Below are 26,574 nucleotides of genomic sequence, written 5' to 3'. Positions count from 1 at the left end.
TTCACAATTCAGACTATTTCAACCTAACTTGACCTGCAACAGTTCAAACATGTTTTGAGTAGATCTTGAATTTTTAGCTTTTTTTATCTCACCACTATTTGTTTTTGATTTACTGATGCAGATTTTATTATTGATGGTATTTTAGCAGCATTGTTGTTGTGTCTTTTGTTAATCCAATTAAAAATGTACCTCTGGTAGTTCGTTGTTGGTATTACACATTCAGTTCAAACAATAGCGTTACGTGCTTACACAGCATTATTGACTTATGACTTTAAGAGTTCAATTTTTAGAGATCAAATATTTGTTGGGAGATTGAAAAAATCAATTCTTTTTTTTTTTATTATTGATTTATACAACTTGCTGAAAGCTTTATAGTTTTCAGGTTAAATTATTAACTCGTATCATTTTAGATTGCTGATCACGAATATGCTATTAATTTTTATCCATCGTACCAGGCTTTTTTCACGTAGAAAATATAGCATTAATTTTTATCATTCACTGACAACAGGGATTTGTCATTGCTAAGGAGATTTATTTATTGTCAAAAAATATTTTGTATTAGATATTAAACATAGCTTGCTGCAATATAAATAATCTTTTTTAATAGTTAAAACATTTGGCTGATTATTAAGAAATACAATTTGAATTATATAAACAAAATTTTATCATGAATGATGATATAGTTTTCATAATTCCGTACCAGAGAGCACGACTGGACATTTTTGGCTCAACATTGGACTAGTCTTCGTCAACCATGATCTAATTTTAGCTTAGAAATTCCCAGTCGTGCTTTCCTCCTAGGAATTTCACATGATATTTCAATGAGATTAAGAATAGGTTTACTGAGGTCAATAACTAGTGCTTCTTTATTATTTTCACTGACTCTAATTGAAAAGTGGATTGAAAAATATTTTCTTGATTGATTGAGAATAAACGTATGATTGTAGATGAATTCGAATAAAATTATTGAAAATAGGGACATAGTATTTGAAGAATATATTCCTCAGAGGGCTTAGAGACGTACTAGAAGATGATTTTCTGAAAATCAACCTCTGAGGAAGTCCGATGGGATCTAAGAAATAAAATGTATTACACTCGCCTATAAAAACATTTCGTTTCCGCAAGGTTCCCCAATGGGGAAGTTTTTTTGAAAATTCTTCCTCTCTACTCTAAATGTACTTTAAATGTATTCTACTTGCAGAAACAATGTATATAATGGAATTAATGAAAGGGTGATATATTGGCGAAAAACTGTAAGATATGAAAATGTGCATAACTTTTATACTAATAATGGGACGGGGTTGATTGAAGGCTCATATAAAAGATCTAGACGAAAGGAAAAAAGTCGATATAGTGAAAATCATAATTAGATCATAATTTATGCTAAAATTGAAGCAAGTTCCCGTTTTACCCCATTTTAGGGGTGAAATAATTGATTTTTCATATGTTTGACCTGATTCCGTATTTCTACGCATTAAGACGAAGAGAATGAGTCCTCGATCATCAAAATCGGACAACTTTGATTTTTCGACCCCAAAAAATGGCAAGTGGTACCCCTTTCCATTTTTTTAGGGTTGAAAAATAAAAGTACTCCGATTTTCAAGTTTGACCATTCATTTTCTTCGTTTTGATGCGTAGAAGTACGAAATCGGGGCCCAGCCCAAGAAAATTCACTTCAACACCCTTAAAAGCGGATAAAACTAGATACAAATTACGAATCATCATCCCCTTGACTTTAAACCCCAATAATTCATGAACGAATGGTCCAATCACTGTTTTTAGGGACGTTTAAAAAACCTAAAAATCTAAGCTAAAGATACATATCCATAAAAAATGTTTAAAAAAATTCTTTCACCCTCAAAATCGCCGAAATATTAAAAAAGTAGAGGTCCAAAGTCAAAGAACAGATGATTTTTTGACCTTACTCCGACTTTCGGACCTCTACCACGAAATTTTTTATACGAGCGTGTAAATCTTATATGTGTTTTATGCTCAATTGTTATGCACAATCTGCAGTCTTGAATTTATTCTTCATGTATTTTAAAGTGTATTAAAATCCATGTTTTGCTTATAAAAATTGAACAAGGTGATATTTTATTACACTTTGTAATCTTCATATTTGCATATGCACTTTAAACGCATATCGTACATGTGACACTTCGTAACTACAAAATTTCATAGCTTGAGTCTTCAAAGCAACATGTCAAAAATTACAATATTTAAAAAAAATCCTCAGTAAATATACCATTACATGTGTTCAAACATAAATCTATTGTAAATATTAACTCATCTATTTTACACACACATATCGGTGTTTGAAATTGAACACCTTTGGTATGTAAATTGATGAATTTTGCAACGAAATGAAGCATTACAAGATATTATACGTCAACTAGAAATCTGATATAAAATGAAAAGGATTATTCTTATCTTTTTTTTGAAGAAAAAATGAAGATGTTTCTTGTGTACTTTTAACAAATAATATTAATGTTTATTATGCGATAAAAAACTTCTGTCTCCTAATATAAATATAAATATAAATATATATATATATATATATATATATATATATATATATATATTTATAAATGTTTATATTTACTTAGAAACTCACTCACAATCATTGAAAGTCTCATTTCCCTGCAGCAATATTATCAGAACAAGTTTTTTGTTTACCCTTTTTTTCAAGTGTTACTCGTACCAAGCACAATTTTCTGCAGTATCATGTAAGCTGCAACGTATGGAACTTTCATTGCTCCACAGTCGAGATAAACCTCGGATAATTTTTTTTCTTTTTATTAAGTTTTTAAAGAACATGAATTCTAGAAGTATGTGAGAGGTTCATTAAAAATTCAAAGAGTAAACGTTATTACTTTAAAAAGAATTCTTCTGTTAAGGAACATTCTAGATTAGATGCAATTAATTTTTATGCATTTTTCGCTTTCTTTTTTCAATGAATAAAAGAAAAAAATTTTCTCTTTGCAGGTTTTCATAGCTACACCTTAAATGAAAGCACTCATTCGGATCGCGTGGAGGATGAAATTTTAACAGTGAGATATGAAGATGGTCGTTGGTCTAAACCTTATTACGATTGTGGTGGAGGAAACATTTGGATGCTCACTTACACAGTGCCATTTTTTGGTTATGCCAACGACACATATTTTTTCAAGTAAGTACCCTTATTTGCATTAAAAATAAAACAATATACATTTAAAAAAAAAACAATTGTAAAAGATTAAAAAGGGAAAAGTTTCCTCAAAGATTGTTAAGAACTTGTAATCTTTAAACTTAAATATGTGGTATGATATCAGAAACTTACAATCACTGCGGCTCAAGTAAACAAACTTGTAATAAATTCCCTCTGTAAGTAAACTAATTGGAAAGTTTCGAATCTATTGTCGTCTACTGAAACTTCATTAAGCAAATATTGATCAAGAATAGTGTTTTAACTATTTGATTACCAAAAGATCTTGTAAATTGTTGTACGCCCTTCTTGTATTATATCATTTAAGTTAGAAGTAACTTTTCAAGTTTTACAACCTCTCTTCTTTACATCCTATTATTAAACTCTACTGTTCAATCTTTCGAGAAAAACCATCTTCAAATTTACAAATTCTTGAAATATTTAATCCAACACAATTTTATTACATAAAACAGACTTCATGTCTTTAGACAGCAACCCTTTCATATTTAGTTTTAATCTTTTTTTCAAAGAGGCATGTATTTTTTTGTTTTTAAATTTTAATTTTAACTAGTATTTTAAAAATGATATTAAAAACACAATTGTCAATTTAGGAATTCAATATTTGTGATAAATGAAAAGGTAGTTTTAAAAACTCATTTAATTGTTGGCAATATAATAGAATTCGATTGAACAAACTATTTAAAATCAAATCAAGATGGCTTACAAGTTTATAGAATGAAAACTCACAGGGTTTTTTGTAGAAACATCAATATTAGGTATCAATATAGAAAGTAATTAATACATAATCAACAAAACAAAGATAGATCACGAACGAGGATAGAAATAAACTGTTTACTATTCTGTAAGGATGTTATCATATCATTATCAATATTTTTGGTACGAATATTGTTTTGATGTTAAAACTTTCTTGTAAGTAAATTTTAAATGGAATTAGTTCATGTCTTCATTGCATTATCCACTCGAGAGTTTCCGCTTGAGAACCAAGAGACTAACTTTGATGCTAAGTAGATTTTTCGATTAAAATAGTCGTTGAGTAAGAGTGTTATTATATAATTAAAAAAAAACAACACTTTTTTGAAAGCCAATTAACAAAATTACAACAATAGTTTGATGATTTTTACGTTTACAATATCTACTAACATTCCATAATCATCATGAAAGCTTTTTTAATTATTTTTAATTCTCAACTATAATAATAAAATGAAATTATGATGTATACGATTCTTATACAATAAAGAAACTTCAAAAGCGTAGAAATAAATGAAACATCGGAAGAAATAATACTTTTCATTGCGTAAGTTTGCTGAGAACAAAATAATCAAGTTTCAGATGACGTCTGACTAAACAGTGAGCATTTCACTGGCTGAATGAAAAAGCAGTGTGGTATGAAAAGAGTAGAATAATAAAGAAGAATAAAATTTTTTAATAAAACATAGTGCTATATATATTTATTATTTATGAAAGATGATTATTTTATCTAATAGAATCTCATTTGTGAAAATATTATTTGCTAAAATTAACATTTAATGTAAAGGTAATTTTCTGATTGTCAACTTATCTTACTCTCAGTAATTTGATTATTGTTATCTCATAGAACGAAAAGTCAGCAAAAAGTTTATCTATATTATCCAGAATCACTCCTATTGAATCAAATATTCATCTCTGTTTTAAGATTATTAACAATATTATAAATAGTGTCATATATTTTTCCTCTATCTTTGACCTTATATCGAAATGCTAAATGAATCATTATATTTTATGACGTGTAATAATAATATCTTGTATATGTGAAGTAATATCACAAAATACAAGTTCCAAAAGTCGAGAACAATTTCACGGGAATTCACAAGGGAAGGTAAAATTATTGCTCGTAAGTTTCGGTTGAAATACAAAGAGGTTAAAGTGTTGTAAAGTAAAGAGTAGTAGATTTGTAGAGGTGTGTCCTCACTTTGTTTTATCGACTGACATATTATTCAAGTGACGTCAGTCAGATTTTCTGAAGTAGAAGGAAGGAAAGCCATAACGGCTTAAACATTTGTCTTGATGTCATTTCCTTAGATTCATCCTACTGGTTTGAAATACTCTAACAGAAGGATTACTCTAGTCAAATATTAATTTTCATCTTATTCTTAGTATTTACTCACATCCTTCAAGTCTAGTAGTCATGAGTCATTTTGAAGCTCAGTTTACAAGATTTATTTCTATTTAGTTTATTTATTATTTCATTAATTACTTTTATTTTTATATTTTAATAAATTCTCAAACCTCTCGGTGCCATTGTGCTAAAACTCTTTTGGATTAACGTAGCATTGGAAAAGACTGGGGACATGATAAAGGCGTGTCTGATTTTGTGTTAAACAAATTATTGTATTATTTGATAAGAGAATTAGAATTAATTAATTAATGTTAAAGTTTTTTTAAAGAGTTCACAAAGTTGTATAATTTTTTTTTCTATGAAAATTAATGTTTTTATTAAGATGTATGATGTAGAGTGAAACAAGTTTTGGATAAATGTGACCTTACACCTTCCTGCTCACAACATTTTAATTTTCAGAATTAATTATTTTTAATTATTATTACAGAAAAATTAATTTTTATTTTTAAATGAAAAATATTATTCTCTAAATTTCATCGTAAACAATTATGTGATTATTAATAGAATGATTATTATTAATTGAAAGATAATAGGGCTTTTTTTTACACTCAGAGAAATTTTAAGTCATCTTAATTAAAAGGTATTAATTATTTAGTTGTTATTGATACCTTTTAGTGACGAAAGTAATGTAAAAAACTCAGTGTACAAAGTTTTAATCGGACCTTGTAAACATTTTGCACACTCTAAATGTCGTTGGCTTCGTGTCAATATTCTAATTCACAAATTACTGTGTCAGAAAAATTGCTCTAAATAGAATATACACAAATATATAATAAAAAGTGTTTAAAATACACAAAGTATGTTATTTAATGAAGCTTTTATTTAAAAAATATTTCTCATCACTAGACAGATAAATATGCAAAAAAAAAAAATGAGTAAAGTATTGTTCAATCTGGATTGGACAGATTGAGTTATATTAAAAAAACCTTTTTTTTTGTTTTTCTACTGTTCAACCTATTTTGTCATATTTTTCATTTATGAAACTTCACGTTGTAAACTTTAGCTGAAGGCATGTAGGCAACGGCCGGTTACAATTGTACATTGTAACGGAATACAATAAATGATAACAACAATGTGTGCAAAATTTCAGTCTGGATAACATGAAGTGTTTCAAAATTGGCTTGTACAATATCAGACAGGCAAACAATAGCGTAAATTAAATAGAAGCGTTAAATTAATTATAAACTATGCATTACATTGTTAATCTTTGATTTCGATTAGTAATTTTCACACACAATAACATTTACTAAACAAACATTGTTTAGTATTTGGAATTTTTAGAATAGTAAATGTTGTTATTGTTTTCAAAGTAATACAGTAGAACTCCCCGTAGTGCAACATCTCATCCTGCAACAGCACTGCATATTCCAATATTTTACAAACGTGTTAAAATAACACACGTAAAGCGTCTTCAATGTTCAATGTCCATAAACAAACTATACATTATTTATTTACACGTTTTATAGCGTGTAAAAAATCTATAGTTTGTTTATGGCATTTAACATTGAAGGGGCTTGATGCACTGTAAATCCCAGGATTTCACAAATGTGTTAAAATAACACATGTAAAGTGTGTTCAATGTAAAATGCCCATTAACAAACTATGCATGATTTGTAAACACTTTTTACACATTTCGTAGTTTGTGAACAATCTATAGCTTGTTTATGACATTTCACATTGAAGAGGCTTAGCGTTTTAAAAGTGTCTACAAAAATAACACACTTGGATTTGCAGGGTTACTTCCGATAGTATAACTTCTCCTCTCCCCACTACCCATATTTTTAAGTCAGTGAAAAATAGTAAACAGTACTTTTTTCTCTTAAAAATAGTTATAATACATAATTATATGATTATTATGATACACAAGAGCTTAAATAATATTCAAAATTAAATATTATTAATATTATTAGATGTACTAATACGAGAGTGGAGATGAAAAAGGATAACGGAGACGTTGCGTTGTCGAGAGTGCTCGAAATTTCTTGTGTTGCACTATGGGAAGTTTTACTGTATTAACAAACTTCAAACACTTTGAAATAAATATCTATTGTGAAGGTGAAAATGTCGATTCTTGAATGGTTAAAATGACTATTGTAGATAAACGACGACATTAATTGTAAATAATTTCATCAGATTTTCTCGATAATGTCATTTTCTATATGACGTTTTCAATAGTTCACTTTATATTCATATTTGTAGAAGAAAGTTCAAAGATAGATGTACTTAGATAAGAGCTCTTTTCTTTCAGTCCTTGAATTCAAGTACCTGTACTATCGCATTAATGAATTAAACTGATGTGCGTCTTTATGGAGAAGCAAATTTTCAAAGTATTCTTCATCCTTTCAAGTTACGCTCTGATTGACTCGACTTAACATCGGATTAACGAGCTTTGGTACTTTTGGAGATTTCTTTACAGACTCTTTCTTAACTTCTAGAGTACTATGACACTACCGAGTGCTTTGGAGAGTGTAATTACGTCACTTTTTCATTAGTAGATGAAATTTTTGTAAGATCAAAAAAATTTATGATTTAACTTCAAAAAACTTGAAGAATAAAATTGGCTTCAGTGATCGTAAGCTACTTCCACTAAGCCACAAGCATAATACTAAACTACATTGCAGTTGGGAAAATGTTTAGAAATACTTGGTATAGAGGAGTTTTTTTTCAGTCTGTGAGATATATAAATCAAAGCAAGTAGTAAATTACAAAAAAAAACGACACTTTTAATAACTGTGATCCAAGAAAAAATATTACTCTACATTATTGCCAATCATGCGATATGAAATTTTTATTTTCTTGTCTATTTTTTCTGATAATCAGTACTAGAGGATAAAAATAGTCGAAAGAGTCGTTAACGATTGTGTTTTTAACACTTTCCTTTTTTTTCTTTTAATTCATATCAATTCAGCATGACACATGTACACCAATTCAATAAATGGATTGTTTTTTTTTTTCAAGTAACCAATAAAGCTCAAAATAATTACAAGATATAAATTATAAAATACGATTATTGGATAAAAATATTTCAAGATCACATTTATACACAAGTGTAAGTGAAAAATGTTGTAATCATATCAGTGTAATATTTTTTCATTAATTTTTTCCAAGGAAATGTCAGAGATCAGATGATATCAGAAATTAATTCTTTTCCCTTTTCCAATTAAGTGGAAATTTCATCGAAAATTTTTAATTTTTTCCTGAAGATATTTTTCTTAGCAACTTATCATGATGAAAATCTTTTTCTTCGTTATTTCAAGTCATTTTAATATACTGTAGATTGAATATGTATATTTTACTAAAGAAGAAAAACACTAATCAGATTATTACATTTTTTTATAATATAAACATTTTTTTTTGTGGTAATGCAAACGGTAGTATTATGCAAGATTATCTAATGATAAAAGCTTCAGCTAATTTAAACAGAGGATAATGATACTTTTATAAAAAGTACTTATGTGTACTGAAGATATTCTGTAGACAGAATTCTAAATCTATATTAAATTTTCAAACATATCATGACAGCAAGGCAATATCTTTTCATTCAAACTTACCTTAAAACTTCAAAAGCTCTGGAAATATTATGCATTATGTTTTAATATAGTTTCATTCAATTAGTTCTACACACACTGTAAAATTATCTATAAACTTACTTATACCTCCACTAGTTGGAAGTTTAACGTAACAAGCTTGGCTAAAATTTTGAGAATAAAATTGAGATGTATATAAGTACTTCATAATTATAATATGACAGGTAAATATCTTTTTTATAATACACTTTATTGCTTTCATTAAGCTCAATATATATAATACACTATTATAAAAGTAGTCAAACGTAGAGATATAAAAAAGTACCAAATATATTAACTGAATTTAAGGTTGCTATAAACCCTTACTTAACGACCCTAAATGGGATGATAAAGCTTCACCAAAGAGTATATAATAAAATAAGAGAGTGTTGAAGTAAAATATGAAAAAGATTTGTTAATTAGTATTAAATTGGAAATCGGTATGTAGAGTGTCTATCATTTGGACACCGAGAAAAAAAATTGTTTACATCAACAATAGATGGTTGTATTTAACTGTTAAATGAATTTGAAAAATATTTTATGAATTCATTCGTTGCTAATTATTTAATGGTAAATAATTTAATGAAAACTAAAGCTGAAACTTGTTTCAAAAGTAATTAAAAATTTTTTTTTTATCAATTACTTTGTCAATCAGTAAATATTAACTAATTTCAGTTGAAAAAGTAAATAATTTATAACGAACTATTTCACGTGAATAAAGAAATGAAAATTCGATAAATAAAGCATTTGTTTTATTGATTTAATATTTATTTTTCGATTTATATATATATTATATTTCATTTTTATATACTGTTTATTATTAATGACGTTTTTTGTGCAAAACTATCTTTTATACATGTATTTTAAACAATTTTCAGTATTTCATTTCAATGTACTCAGATTCATAGAGTTTTCAAGCAGAAAACTGTTAAGAGAATCCGTAATCTTATAAAGCGTTGACATGTAAATAGGGTCCTCTTGATGTGATCTAGATCTGATCTTCAAACATTTCTAGTACAGCTTGTTGATGATTAAAGTGAATTTGTCAGTTGTAAACAATCAAATTCAATACATCCGTTTTTCAGTTGAACTAATTGAAATACAGAAATATTATATAATTTAAATTGATGAATTAAACTCGTATATGGGAACAACAATAATTTTGATCACATTCTTGTTATTTCTATATTTATTATTGCAGAAATTATTCGAATAAATTGTTTTGAATTCAACAACGGATGATGAGTCAGAGTTATCATTGGATCGTTTCTCACTCTCTAAAAATAAAACAGTGGAAATCATTGAAAATTAAAGTGAAATAGTGAATATTCAGCAATTTTGCAGTTATAGTAATTCAATTTTTGCAGGAGCTATCTATTTATAATTACAAAACAGTCATTATTCACTGATTGTGATGTGATGTTCACGGTTTCAATGTTTAAAGAATTTATTTCACCCTTAAAATCGCTAAAATACTTGGCAAACTTCATGAAAAATGGGATTTTTTTTTATATTTTAGCGATTTTAAGGGTGAAAGAAATTTTTCTAACATTTTTTATGGATATGTATGTTTAGCTTAGATTTTTAGGTTTTTTAAACGTCCCTAAAAACAGTGATTGGACCATTCGTTCATGAGTTATTGGGGTTTAAAGTCAAGGGGATGATGATTCGTAATTTGTATCTAGTTTTATCCGCTTTTAAGGGTGTTGAAGTGAATTTTCTTGGGCTGGGCCCCGATTTCGTATTTCTACGCATCAAAACGAAGAAAATGAATGGTCAAACTTGAAAATCGGAGTACTTTTATTTTTCAACCCTAAAAAAATGGAAAGGGGTACCACTTGCCATTTTTTGGGGTCGAAAAATCAAAGTTGTCCGATTTTGATGATCGAGGACTCATTCTCTTCGTCTTAATGCGTAGAAATACGGAATCAGGTCAAACATATGAAAAATCAATTATTTCACCCCTAAAATGGGGTAAAACGGGAACTTGCTTCAATTTTAGCATAAATTATCATTAATATTATAATTCTAACTAGTGCAATAAAAAGATCTCATTCTCACGAATTAATTGGTATGCTCATTTTCTATATAGGCCTCATAGGTCCTGAGTCATGAGCAGGTTTAAATTACATAATGAAGCATTTAATAAAACTAGTCCCATATCAATATCGTTATTTGTTCTTGAGATACACGAGACGAAAATTAATAACGAACATACATACATACATAGTCAAGTACATACGTACGTACATGCATACATCTGGACATACTTCAAAAACCATAGCATTCGTCTCCAGAAACCTTAAGAAATTTGAGAATTTGCAAAATCGGATTCATTATAATAACTAACCACTAGGCATTTAAATAATGTTACACATTAATTTATTTAAAAATAGAGATACAACTTTTTTAATTATTATTATGAAAAATAGTTGTTCAGGATAAATAAAATATGGTTACGTCAATAAAGTTTTTAATACAAACAGTGAAATACAACAAACATTTTTTCAAAACAAGTGTGTAACAGTGCAACCGAATAATTTAGCAACAAAATCCTCTGCAACTCGGTAATAAAAAAAACAACAATGCACTTCTTCTTGAAATAAATTATAATATTTTTCCTATGTATTAATTAATTAGCACAAAATAATAACTATACGAAACGAAATTCTATAAATGAAGCCATGAGGTTGCAATTATTGAGTTACAACTTTTATTCATATACAAACGATAATAAAAGTTCGAACAATTCAATAATGAATAGGCGAGTCAATATTTATAAAACAAAAGTTATTTTAAAGTTTAAACTTATTAAAAATATAAAAAATAACGATATAATTAATTGTATACTAATTGAGATTCCAAGTTGCTGAAGGAAATATAAAATTACTCAACCAATAGATAATCAATATGATGTCTGATCAGTTTTAACAATAATAATAATAATTATTATTATTATTATCGTCATTTATTGACATCGAAACTATTGTTTCATCCAACTGAATATCGAGTAAAGAGATGATACAAAAATAAATATCTACTTAGATACAAGCGTTTGAATTCTGGACAGCTCTAGTCTCAATCACCAATATCAACAAACCAGTCGAGTATTGCAATAGACTCTCGAACATTCGAATTCATGTATTTCTTTACACTTTATAGATAAATAGAAAATAAAAGATGAGATTATTTTTAAAATAAATCTAGAATTCTATAATTATGAAACAGTGAAAATATATTATCTCACAGTGATTTTCACGATTTTGCAATTATATAATAATTATCAAAAACCTATTTAGATTTCGCAAATAACTTTGACAGTTTTGATAATTAAATCTTGTAGTGCATAAACTTCCTGGGCCTTCTGTGTCAGACCGAGAAGATATGTAGGTAGACCTTGAATCTAGGAATCTTCCTTCAATATTTGGGTTGGCAAAAATACCAGAACTGTAAAAATTAATTTAATTAAGATTTATTAATATTTGACATGGCATTTTAATTATACACATGACATGTTCACTATGAGTAAATCCTTTGTTTAGTGGCTACAAACAGTGAGTATTCACTGATTCATTTTTCGAGAGGATATTATATATCCATTAGAGGAAATGTAAAATTATATCCATTTTGTCATCAACTCTGGAATTTGTTTATATCATAAAAAAATAAATAATATTCGGTTAACCCAGTAAACATTTGTATAAAACATCTACAAGTTAATTAATTATTTTTTTCCCAACTCACTTATGCACTTATTGGTATTAAATTACGACTTAACTCTTATATTTCCAGAGGAACTAGTGGAATCGATATTGATCTTCGAAGAGTAGACATCGATCAATGTCCCTTACCACCTGGTTCAACTCAACTGAATATTTTTGCAGCAAGCGATAAATGCAAGAAGCGCACTACTGAGGTACGTTTATAAAATTATTTATATTTATTTTTCGTTTAAATTATCAGTGTTCTAATGAACAAGAAACATGATATAATAATTGTGATAAAAAAAAAAAATTGAAAGTACTTGTTTATAAAATTGAGATAATTTATTTGTTGTGGTATAATTTGTAAGACAGAAGACATGTAATGTTTCATAACTTCCATATGCAGACATTAAGCTTTTAATCCGCTTTAAACAAAACTTTCATGTTATGTTTAGTGTGTAGCAATTCCTGGCCTTGGATTTCGACGTGGTAGCTATCGATGCGTTTGTAAACGGGGTTTTTATTATCCAGACACTAAGTCCACGGAACGATATTATAATGGAACCGTCGTTGAAGAAGAATTTGAAAAGCTTATGCTGGTAAGTTTCAAGGTTTTTAAAAAAAAAAACATCACAAAAGTTCAGAGATCTTTTTATGTATTTAGAATATGACTTTTTCACGAAATGTTTAAAATGAATAAACATTATAAAAAATTCAAGATAAAAATATTATAAAATTGAACAAAAAATTACTGTGGAAAAACTTTAATCACGATTTTAATTATACCCTTATCAATTCCTTTCATTGCTTCAGCAATTAAGAATAAGATGAATTGTATTATATAAAAATTTCCTTATTTCTTCAAACAAAAAGCTTTTACCTTTTCATCCTTGTTACTTATTTTATTTAATTCAAGATTCCTTGAATAATGTTGACATCTGCGACTGACACAGTTTTTCATTTCAATTTTAATTGTTAATTCTTAATAGATCTGTAGGTATGTTCATTTTATTGAATAATATAAGATACTTGGAAGAACTTTCTCGTATAAAGGACCAACTAAATTGAAATTTATTAATAATATTATAATCATAGAAGTCACTTTAAAAAAAACATCATTATTATGAAGAGTAATCGATTGTGAAATCTCAAATCAACACTGTTGAAGTAGCTTAGAGATGATTAAAAGAAACCCTCTGAATACGATTCAATTTTTCTGAAATCTGTATAGTAAAAATGCTTTGACGTCGTTTTGTAATTAATTCCCATGATAAAAAGTCACATTTTCATTAGCGTCGTGTATCCTTCTATGTTTTGTATGAGATTATTAGTTAATATTTCTATTTTTTCGAATTTCTTGACATGATGAAAATATAAAAGAATATGCATTTTTCAACCCTTAGCACCTCGTACGGGCACGTAGGATGTTTTATCATGCCAGACAACAATTTATTTTGGAAATCATACATGCAAAAAAATTTTTTTACCTGCTGCTATCTTCAGTACCTTTGAACTGACCTTTGAAAAAGAGATCTAAACCAGTTTCATATATTTACGATCATTTTTGTTCAAGATATTATTATTAAAAAAAACTGCCTAGGGTGTTGAAATGCCCCACGCACCTATTTATGTTACCATTCATTCGGTTGAACCAAATTTTTAACATTGACATGATTTGTTTGATTAAATATTATTGTAATATTATAATTTAACTTTCAATACTTATAAATTATAATAAATAAATATAAATACACATGCATTTTATTTGTAAAGACTGTTGTAAAAGTAAAAGCTTGAAAGAATAAGTAGTACTTAGCATTATTTTTTATGATTTATGTAAATATTAATTTATTGATGATTTTTCAAAGTATATTTGAATAAATAAATGTTTATTTTTATAATAAAAAATTCAATTTTTTAATCAGAATAAAATTCTTTTTCTTTCTATATTTCGGATGTAAAATTTATTTCAATAAAAATTAATGTATTTAATTTGTTATTCTTTGTAAATATCAAATAATACATTTTTTTCAATTAACTTTTTCCAAAAGATTTACAACTAATACGATTTTTAAATATTTGCTATTATTATGAACAGAAAGAATTTATTGCTCAAAACAATAGGTTATTAATTTATATTCGATAGGAATTTTTTTTTTAACATTTTTTATTATCAATGTAAATTTTTTGAGAATTTTCGAAAAATAATTTGTACTAGAAACTAGCGTTCCATTTATGATCCATTGAATTTTCTTTCCACACAAAGATAGTTCAATTTTGGTAGATAAATTCGTACTAGGAAAGTTTTAGTAACAACATTAAATAGAACTCTAAACAAATTCCAACATTTTCTAGGAACTCCACAAATATTTCAAAAGAATTTTAAAGTTTTCAAAAATCTCCTGAAGCTCTTTTGGAATTTTTTTTCAGACCCATAACTAAAATTGGTCCAGACCTAGACCTTGTTTTTTTTTCGATCATGCTAATCCTAATTTTCATCAAACGAGAATATCCTACTTAATTGCCAGTTTATTTTACGATAAATTCTATCATTGTGAATAATCTCAACCGATAAATAAATTTTTTTATTTTTATGCTTTCACTTGATCCGGATAATAAGTATAATCCTCATCTCAATTATTTGAAGTATTATCGAACAAATCGTAATTGACACTCGAGTCTACTTAACGGTATTCATGTTATGTTGATTTGAGAGAACTCTGGAGGAATATTATTGTTTAGAAATCATCAGAGAGAAGTATAGACAATTGTAGACGGAATTTAGAGATACACAATATTCATACCAGAGAGATCATGTTCTGTATGAAGGAAGTGAATAAAGAGAGAAATATGATGAATTAAGGTAGTCAAATAGACTTTCAAATTATTCAAAGTATGCAATTAACATGAACTAAGTATCAGCCTTAAATACAAATAAAGAACTTTTTATAAAATAACTAATGAAAGAATAATTTAGTAAAATAAAACTAAATGACTATCTGTCAGTTGTCAGGAAGTTCGTTCTTAGCAAGAAAGATTGCTGACTCATATAATGTAAATCTGCCAAGTTGCCCGTCATTCTGTCCATTTCAAAAGCTCTGGAAAACTAAATCTTCTCTAAATATGACAGCCACTATTTCTCTGAACACTTCACATTCTTTTTTGACATTGATTCAATAGCTATATCACTCGAAACATTTTGACCGTTCAGAAATCCAATTGTTATCTTCCTCACAATTTTACTCCAAAAATCATGCGCACAAAGGGCAAATGGAATTAAAATAATTTATTATATTATTGAAACATAACTTTTATTAACTTTCCATGAAAAAGTGAATTGTAATGAGATCGATGTTTGAAATTCGTAATTTTATCATATCTTTACGTTTTAAGACATTTAAATGCATATTAGAAGGCATCAAAATGAATGTCCGTACGTACATGTGTACGTGCGTATGTCAAGTTCTTTTTCGTTTTCGATATCTGGAGAACCACTGAAGATATCGACTCCAGACCAATTTCATTTCAAAGATAATACAAAGAAGAGGATCTGAAAGGGATTTGAAGAAATTCGGTCAAACCATTTTTTTTTTTATAACAAAAAGAGTGTAAAATAAATTGAGTAAAGAGACATTTGAAATAGATTCTACTTGCTAGATAATTAACATTGTTGACAACTGAGGTCGATACAATGTAGTTATTTATAACTTCACATGACTCTAAACAATTATGTATTGTTTATAATAATTTCAACTTGTTATAAATAATTAAAAATGGTTTTGATGTATTGAATTATTTAGACTATGGTTATATTTGATAAATATTTATAAAATGTTGTTATAAATAACTTTACGTGATAAAACTATTGTATATTGTTTATAATAATAGAAATTTGTTATAAATAAAAAACTAAAAGATAATAAAATTAAGAATTTCAACGAAAGTTGGCAAGTTTGTCGTCAAGATACAAACAAAGTCCAGACTCATTTTCGATTTGTATAATTGGTACAATTGAATGGCATGAGTGAGTCCTTGATGAAATGAAGATCTCAAGTAATTCCCTTGATCTTTACCTGACAAGTGTATGATTATTCAGTAATTATAAAATTCCCTTGACAATCAAGTGTAATCTCTTCCTTCTTTTCACGTTTATTCGAGCAAACTTACGTCATCTCTTAAGAATAAAACTTTTGTAATTCCATCTTGGCCGAAATCTCTCGAGAATTACCAGATAAATGATTCGATTTCATCTTCAATCTTTGCTAAAGCGAAAAATTTTCTGTGAATTCTACCGAGTTTAATTTTACGTTGTAATCTTATTTTCACACTTGAAAGTTATGAAAAAATATGCTAAATGATACTTCATTCTTTCTGTCTCCAAGTATAAGAAACAATTTTTTTTTTTTTGGTAATAAGCTTAACTGTGACTTAAATTTAGTTAGCATGATTTTATGTAAAGTTTCAGTAGAAATTAAATTGTGAGAGATTAAAGAAACTTTTTTCTAACAAATAAGAAGATACTTTAGTTAATTCTAAGCCCATTAGTTTATATTGTTTCTGGTTATTTTAATAAAGAAATAATTTATTATATATATATATATATATATATATATATATATATATATATTCAGAAATGAGTAATAATACAGAGAACCTTCGTGACTCTTTCATCAAATAGAAAAAAAGGCGGAGGTTAAATGTTCTTTAATTTATGGATCTTAAACAATTGCTTTACGATTAAAAATAATTATCCGTTTTACCATTTTCTATCAAATATTATGTTCATGAGAATTAAATTCCACTTTTCTTACTTAGCACATGATAAGCTAGTCATTTACAAATCTACTAGAGTTTTTTATCAAAATAAAATTACTATTGAATGTCAAAGAAAACAATAAAGTAAATTTTTTTTGCATTCATTCATTTCATTTGATGTTTCAAGATGAGCAAAAAGATTTGTTTAACCATATATAAAGAGTAATTTTTTTATTTACAGGGTGAAACTAGCCAGTATGCAGTTGAAGGAGTTTTTGAATGTCTTCCTTGTGCAGAGGGCTGTGAATATTGTGAAAATGGATCCCCTTGTATCGTCTATCTGAATTGGCTAATGAGGACTGCGATACTAATTCTAGAATGTTGTGTTATAGCATGTCTCCCAGTCGTAATCCTTTTCACATGGAAATATGGAAATGTTAAGGTCAGTCTAATTTACATTTACAGAGTTTCCTTAATTCATTGTCATACGTTGGTCTGTTTGCTTTTGAAAATCTCTAGAAAGTGCCATTGTTAAAATTCTCACAAATTTCATTTGTTTTAAATCAATTAAAGTGCATAGTTGTGACAGAAATGAAATTGAAAAAAATTCTATTCATTACTCTAATTTCTATTTCATTCACTTGACAACATTTTTAATAGATTCATTTTCCGTTTAATGAGTAAAATATTTTCGACTAATTTTACTGAAGAGAACTTTTCCTCTTCAGAACTGAATAATTACGGAGAAAAATATGCAATATAAAATCAAAAAATTAATCAACTAATTACCTGTATTTGATCATAAAGCAAGCCAAGGTCGTGTTAACCTTGATGAGTTTAGATTCACGTCTCCGATACCACGCGATTGTTCTAAAAGTGCTTTGTAAAGTTTGCTTACTTCACTTACTAAGCGATGAAAAATTAATCGTCAATATTTTAAAGGAATTTCTGCTATTCAATTCTTAATAAATTCATCATTAAATCCACAGGGAAAATTATTAAATGAACAATGAAGTGCTACATCACTTGAATTTATTATTCTTAAATAAACAAAATTCTGAACAATTATTTTTTTACAAAACAAAATATCATTTTTTTCTTATCCCTGCCTAATGTTAAAGTTTGCTCCCTGTTTTTAGGTCCCAAAACGACGTATTCTATCTTGCATAAAAAGACAAAAAATGGTTTGTGCACATGCCAAGACGAGTGTTGTCTTTCTCTGCGAGAGAGAAAACGTCATCTTTCCAACCTCAATACAGACAACAAATTTTAAGTTTGAAGGATAGTATGATAAAAAATAGTATGTTGGTCATGGAAGTGAAGTGAAATATCCTTACTTGAGTATTTACCACCCTCGCCTTCGGTTCAGAATGCAATTTCACACCCAGGTCAGAATATCAAACTTTGCTCACTTGGTTAACAATGTGCTCTATATTATATCGTGACGTAAAAAATTCATTAAGATGCATACAGTCAGTTGGTATACTGAAAGACTCGTCCATATGTATGTGTTCGTTAAATTAATTCTGGTAATTCGCACTCTACCACACGACTGACTCAAAAACAGAAAAGGTGGTTTATACGTGTTAGTAGAAAAAGTGCGGTTTGTTGTAACTCATGTAGAGAAAATTAATTCATTTATATTCGTCGGTAGTGAATATTTATATTTATCTTTAGGTTTTATTTTTAATACTAATTTATATTCTATTATAAAAGTAATAGGTAAACATTGAAAAATTAAACATGGTTTGGATGATACTGGATTTTAGGAATTACATTTTCAAAAGTAAAACAATAAAAAATGAATTAAACTCACACAATCAGAGTTTTATAACTAATACTCTAATAATAGGAATGTGATACAACGTTTTTTTTTTCAATCACATTAAAATTTATTTTAGTTTCATTTGTTTTAATTTTTTAAATTCTACAAAACCTAGGTAGGATTAAGGATTAAAAATCGAACGATTTTTTTATCAGTTTGTACTTGAGAGATATTTAGTATTAGGAAATATTTGTATATTTATATTTGATAATCGTTGTTGCTGATTTTTTTTAATTTAAATAAATTTTTATTGAATTAACATGACAGAAATTTGAAAATAATTCGAAGAAGAATTTTATTAATATTTTTATAAATAAACAAACAATGTTTAGAGAAAATAAATGAGTTTATAACAATTTAATTTTCATGTACTGAGTACATTTTTATTTTAAATAAATTATGGCATAGTTACTCTAAAGTGTTTACTCTAATTCTTCTTATTTTATTTTTGTACATTTTTTGCGCATTTTATTGTACCTTTTTGAAATAACATTATTATATTTCGTCGACATTCTTTACTTATACTTAAAAAATTTGTAGCATGTTTACAATTGTAATATAGCAATTTTAATAAAACTTTGGTAAATAAAATATAAAATAATATCAAATAGTTTGACTTTGTTAATTAAATTTTTACTTAACAAATAAAATAAATATTAATTCAAAAATATCTTTGCATGATTACGGAAAAACATTAATAATAATTGTAAAATTTTCGTGGAAAAGTAATGGAAAAAAAATATCTGGTACTTGTCATGAAATACATTCCAGAGTAAGGGTGAAAAAAAACTTTTATATTTTATCTTGAGGGATTAAACATGAGTATAAAAGATTTCCTTATTTCCTTGAGAAATTTATATTGAAGTGTTAGCAACACCGTTGGTAAAGAAGTGAATAAAAATAACCAAGCACCTTAAGTAACGTTCACTTCAATTTACAAGAATTTAAAGAAAAAGTATAAACGTTTATAAAATGCAAGTGAAAAAATTTTTAAAGTGCGATACAGAAATTAGCACTTCTGAAAGCTTTCTACAAATTTGAAAGACTGTTGTTTATTTTTTTTTTTATATAAAAAATAAAAACAAATGAATGTATTATTTAAAAAAAAACTCTTTATGTAAAAGACTATAAAACTATTGGACATATTTAAATGCTGATCCGGTAGAAAAATACTGATTACAAATTCATGTGGGAGAAACAAATCGATAAGTAAATGTTTAATCAGGTTTTAATTTTTTTCGGGGGTTTTTTTTTCATAGAAAAGTTTTTTTCCCGTTGTTTAAACTTGTAATTAATTAATCTTCTCAACCGCTTTATTCTCTTCAGTAAATATAAACAAAAGAAAAATTAGCACACATTTAAGAATGATTCATTGATTTAAAAAGTTGACTATAGAATGAAATGTAGTGAACGTGGTTACGAGTTTGTTGAAAAACGGATTTTCTCGTAGTTTTCAAGATTGTGTCACGATAATTAATGTTAGATAGAGCTTCTTGAAATTCAAAAGGTGACGCTAGGGACTTGTCTACAGTCAACTCGGAATAACAAGTATTTTCTCACTTTTTACACTGTAGTTGACGTTGGAGTTTCTGAACCGGATAGATACAATTTAACTTTCTGTTCCTCTTGAAAAGTTTTACAAACATTGTTCGATTTTCCACTGTAATAAATATCAAATAATTAATTATCATTGTCTTTCAGAAGCTAAAATCGTTGTTATAGTCAAATAATGGATAAAATACGAATCCTCGATGTTTAGTACGCACTACCTCGAGAAACCAATGTGCAGTGAAATAATGCACTACCAGAAATAGGGATTTGGCAACGTATGCTGACGGGGTAGATTAAAAATTTTACCAGGGTGATTAATCATGCTTATACTCTTAATCGCCCTCTTTAACTGAAAACTATTCATACTTAATCTTTCATGATTCATTCGGACTAAAATCAAGTCTAGTTGTTAGACACATGGTTTACTTGATTTTATGAGGCATTAATAATTTACAGAAATGCTGTTTATACACATTTGTTATTCTACGTAATTTCCTATTCAACAATCATTTGTACTTGAAATTATTTAAATATTTATGGCGCTAAGTTCATCTGAAATCCACGAATTAAAAGAAGAAAATTAGTTTAATTATTAATTTAATTGTTGAGATTTCTTCTCATACAACTTAATATTTTTATAATAGTATAAAATATCTATGAATTTATGGTTAACTAGTGATATCTTGATTATAACAATACCTGACATATTTGTTTATATCAATTTGTGACTGATATTTATTGAGACTAGTTGTGTTTTTGTTTAATTAAATATTTATTTATTCGTGCGAAAAAAAATTTCCCCAGTGGTATACAGGCAGAATTCCAAATTACGATTCCGTTAGTGCGATGAAGTTTACTATAAAGCTCGAATTTTTTGGAAAAATTGAAGTTCAAAAAATTCCGACAGGAAATTTTTGATTTAAATAACATTCAACTGTGACAGAGTCAATAAATGAAAAATTTATTTGAAAAAAAAACATTCTATGATGAATTGAAGCGTGATTTATTACATACAATGTAAAAATTATTATCATAATATTTATAACTTAAAGTTAAAAATTACAATAATCAATTTAAAATAAGTTATTTCAATAAAAAAAAGCATCGTTGTCAAAACTGTACATTTAATATCGTAATTTGTTAAATGGAATGTAGACAGCTTGAGTACCTTGAATTGCATTCAGACAAATTTCTTAAGATTCTGATGGGTCTATTGAAGTTAATATTTCCCAAACTAGTAGAAACATTAAGTATATTTCTACTGGATAAGAAAAAATAAATCTTAATGGATCCATCAAAACATTTCATGATGCAAGATAAAATATGATTGAAAGTAGTTGAGTGAATTGGATCTTTTTTGAATTTTGCTCAAAAAACTTCCATAGATACTTTTTATGAAGAAAGCGTTTTAAATTTAAAAACTTGTATCCTTAAAATATACCCAAGTAGCATAGATATAAGTAATTTTGTGGACCATTTAACTTGTAAAGAATATTAACGAAACTCGTTGAGTTCTTTTATTTAATAATATTACAGCCAAGAATGATAAAATTTTTCCCAAACTTCATTTTTGCATCAGTGATCTAGACTATTTTTTATGGACTTTACATCCTGAGACATTTCGTTAGATAAAAGTAACAACAGGCTTGTGATGATATGGTATTATTTTTTTCACTATCGTTTATCAGCGTCGTATCAAATGAAATTGCCTGAGAATACTGTCCAGTTTATTTTAGTATCTCATCTTTCTCTTATGTTAATTAAAATTTTTTTAAAATGTCCTTGATTCTATCATTTCAATTCACCAAATGTTTCTTTTTCATTCAACAGTTTCATTTTAAACTTTGATACCACGTTAATGTCCATTAAAAAAAAGTCCTTAAAAAAGTTATCAAAAAAATGGTTGAGTATGAGGTAATATAGTTTTAGTTGTGACATGTTACATATTGATTTTTTGCACGTAGTTTAACTTATCAATGTTTCGACTTTTCGAAACTTGAATCTAACAGATAAAACAATAAAGTATCCACGCCAAAGCAAAGTAAAGCTTTAGCAAAAGTTAAAAAGTACGACTCTTAACAAAGTAAAGGATTTGAATGAGATGAAAGATAACAATTTTCCAATTTCATTATAACGACAAGAGGCATAAAAACTTTATGTGAAATCTCGAGTCAATAGCTGGAATAGTTTGAAAACTTAAGAATTTAATATTTGGACTTATAAGTTGGACTGTAAGAGTTTTAACAGAGTTATAAAAAAGCATTGAAATAGGAATAATGGAATATTGAATGGATGTATCTATGTGTGAGAAATGAGACTTTTTATGATGAAGAGGAGCAACATAAAATGATTCTATTGATGTGCTGTTGAACATTACAATTCACAGATCACTAAAATGCCGATGTTAGTTATCTCGAGGATGTTTCTGAGCTTGAAATGGATGAGAAGTTGGGGAAAAGCGAAGAAAAGGAAAAGGATGTTAACCGGAAACTATTTGAGATCAAGCTAGTCAAGAGCAGGTGGCTTCCGACTGAACTTATTAGTTAAAGCAGAGTGACGAACATGAGAATTCTCAACACAATAGGATGCCATCAGCAATGTAAAACGATTTTCCTCCAAGTTCTCTATCGAACTTGTGAAAAATTCTTCTCTTATAAGAAGCTTTTTTATTATTCTGTCCTTATTCATTTTATTCATTCGTTACTTCAATACTCAATTATTATTTAACATATATATACAAAAAAAAGAAATTTATTACATACGGAACATGCCCATATTATTCTTTACTATACTAACCCCAATATTTTTGACAGTCTATCCAAATTTCCCTCGAGGATTTGTGGAATGTTATCCCTTCAATTTATTCATACAAATATTCACTTTTTTCTATTTAAAAAAATACAACTTTTTATGCAGAATTTCAAACAATATTTATACCATTGATGATAATATCTATTGAATGTAATTGATATAAAGAGAATTTTTTTCGCTCAACAAAACAAGAAATGCTTGAATGGAGTATTTTTTTTAACAATTTTGTAATCATATTGAGATTAACACTATTGTTTATCTATCATGTTTGTTAAAAAAAAAAATTTTTTTTAATACTCTATTTTATTGACAAAATATCCGAGATATTCTAATGAATAATACCAATAGAAATATTTTTCTAGAAGCATACAATATTTAATATGATACTATATTAATATAAAAATTATCGGATGAATAATTTCCTAATTAAAACATTATTTAACACAGCAATTTAATTACTTAGTTTCTTTTGTACACATGTTCATGAAGGAGAATGAAGAAGTTTTCATTCGTTTTACTCGGATATAATGTGAGTAAGATAATATTTTAGCTGTCCTACATAAATATTGGCTTACATAATCCAACATGAGTAACCAATACTTACTGAATACCAGCTATTATTCCAATGTCACATGAATTGTATGTATATTCGAAATAGATTATGATGAGGTCCTCTAATTTGAATTTATTACCGCTTGCTATTGATGAACTTGTGTGGTTACCCATTCTGTGTTCTATTCACGAATTTATCATTTCAGGAAGTCTGTAATGCGATTAATTATGATAATCATTGGTGTATAATATCGATGAATAAGTTATTAATATGGATCAACTCTTTATCAAACCATCAAAGTTTAATTAATGACAGTTAATCGATAAATCTGTATAAATATTTTTATCATGAAAACATCCAATAAAATGTGATACTACAAATTGAGTCACCAAAACGTGTATAGCCTTGTCCTACTGTAAAATACGCCTTGGAGAGCCACTGTAATCAGGCTATTTTATCTTATTACTTACTGAAGTTTGCATTTTAGTGGAAAAAGAAAGAAAGACGCAGATACTTTGTTAGTAACAATTTAATTTGTTTAAAATGAAGAGTAATAGTTAACGTAGCTCTTCTGTTAACAAAATTATTCCATTCCACTCAACAATCCTTTCCGGTCGGATTTCTTCTGTCTCAGCTCTCTTAAGGAATAAAATCTCTTAGAAATTTCTATGAGATGATGAACATTAAGTTTAATCTTAAATAAAAAATTCTAAAATAACAGAGATAAATAACTTTAATTAAATAATAATTTCTTATGGGATTATTATTATTAGTAGAGTAATGAAAAGTTTTAGTTAAGAAAACTTTCGTTACTCCAAAAATGAATTTGTATTTGTCACATTTTATATCCTTAAAAAGTTTTAATTTTATTTCTGTTTTTAGAAAACAAGAATTTTTTCAAAATTAAGGTGAAATAGATGAAAAAGAGAACTTTTTATAATAATAGATGATTATTAAATTTTAAATTATTACTTTTAATAACCAGACTGAATTTTTCCTTTTGGTAAATATCCTGCTACAATTTCAATTTCCATAAAATATTCATATTAATCCTTTTCTGTCTGTTTCTTCCCTTTTAATAACTTCATATTATTTATTCAAATGACTGTATGCTACCAGCAAATGAGGCATCTAATAAAACTTCACTTTTAATCTCCTTTTGTCCGTATAAATAGTTGATAATTTTTTTTAGTGTATCATTATGTACCTACTTTAAAAACAAATTATTTTAATTTTAGATTTGCGAAGTGATACCAAGTTCAGGTGATCAATTGAGGACTCGTAATAAAAAATTCGTTCCCCAAACGTTTCTCAATGGGGAAGTTTCTAAAAAATTTTACCTCTTTACTCTAAATGTAATTTAAATGTTCTCTACTTGCAAAAGAGAATATACATAATAAAATTAATGAAATAATGATATATTGGCGAGAAACTGTAAGACATGAAAATGTGCATAACTTCTATACTAATGATGGTAAAAGGTTGATTGAGGGCTCATATAAAAGGTCTGGACGGAAGGAAAAGAGTCGATATAGTGAAAATCATAAATAGAGCATAATTTATGCAAAAATTGAAGCAAGTTCCCGTTTTACCCCATTTTAGGGGTGAAATAATTGATTTTTCATATGTTTGACCCGATTCCGCATTTCTACGCATTGAGACGAAGAGAATGAGTGGTCGAACTTGAAAATCGGACAACTTTGATTTTTCACCCCCAAAAAATGGCAAGTGGTACCCCTTTCCATTTTTTTCAGCCAAAAAATAAAAGTACTCCGATTTTCAAGTTTGACCACTCATTTTCTTTGTTTTGATGCGTAGAAATACGGAATCGGGGCCCAGCCCAAGAAAATTCACTTCAACACCCTTAAAAGCGGGTAAAACTAGATACAAGTTTCGAATCATCATCCCCTTGACTTTAAACCCTTATAACTCATGAACGGACGGTCCAATTATTGTTTTTAAGGACGTTTGAATAACCTGAAAGTCTAAGCTAAATATGCATATCCATAAAACATGTTTAAAAAATTTCTTTTACCTTTAAAATCGCTAAAATATTGAAAAAAATCCTATTTTTTCGGAGTTTGCCAATTATTTTGGCAATTTTAAGGGTGAAATAATTTTTTAAATGTTTTTATGGATATGTATCTTTAGCTTAGATTCTGAAGTTTTTAAAAAACTCTTGAAAATCATAATTCCATGATTTGTATGAGAGTTATAGAGGTCCAAAGTCGGAGTAAGGTCAAAAAATCATCTGTTCTTCGACTTTAGAACTCTATAACTCTTGAACAATTTATCGAACAACGATTTTTAAGGTCAAAGGTAGATGCAGGGCAAATCTAGGATAGTTGTAATTTTCCAATCAATCCATTTAGTAAGAAATTCTTGATCTACTCTTGTAACAAATTTTTTTTCCCGTTACAATTACAGACCAGGGTTGTAATACCTAAAA

The 26,574-nt window shown here is 27.5% G+C and overlaps 1 protein-coding gene across 1 annotated transcript in view; it reads left to right on the top strand.

Moving 5' to 3' along the window:
* LOC118069010 (probable G-protein coupled receptor 158) overlaps positions 1–26,574 on the top strand; it is a 67,760-nt gene that overhangs the window by 27,505 nt on the left and 13,681 nt on the right. The window contains exons 2-5 of the mRNA XM_035086819.1: positions 2,986–3,169; positions 12,719–12,842; positions 13,086–13,229; positions 17,627–17,827. Coding sequence (XP_034942710.1) covers positions 2,986–3,169; positions 12,719–12,842; positions 13,086–13,229; positions 17,627–17,827 — 653 coding nt within the window. The remainder of the gene's footprint in view (positions 1–2,985; positions 3,170–12,718; positions 12,843–13,085; positions 13,230–17,626; positions 17,828–26,574) is intronic.

The sequence above is a fragment of the Chelonus insularis genome, unplaced genomic scaffold (genome assembly GCF_013357705.1).
Source record: "Chelonus insularis isolate UGA/USDA-ARS -01 unplaced genomic scaffold, ASM1335770v1 contig_404_pilon, whole genome shotgun sequence".
Lineage (NCBI taxonomy): Eukaryota > Metazoa > Arthropoda > Insecta > Hymenoptera > Braconidae > Chelonus > Chelonus insularis.
This window is presented reverse-complemented; position numbering and strand designations above follow the sequence as displayed.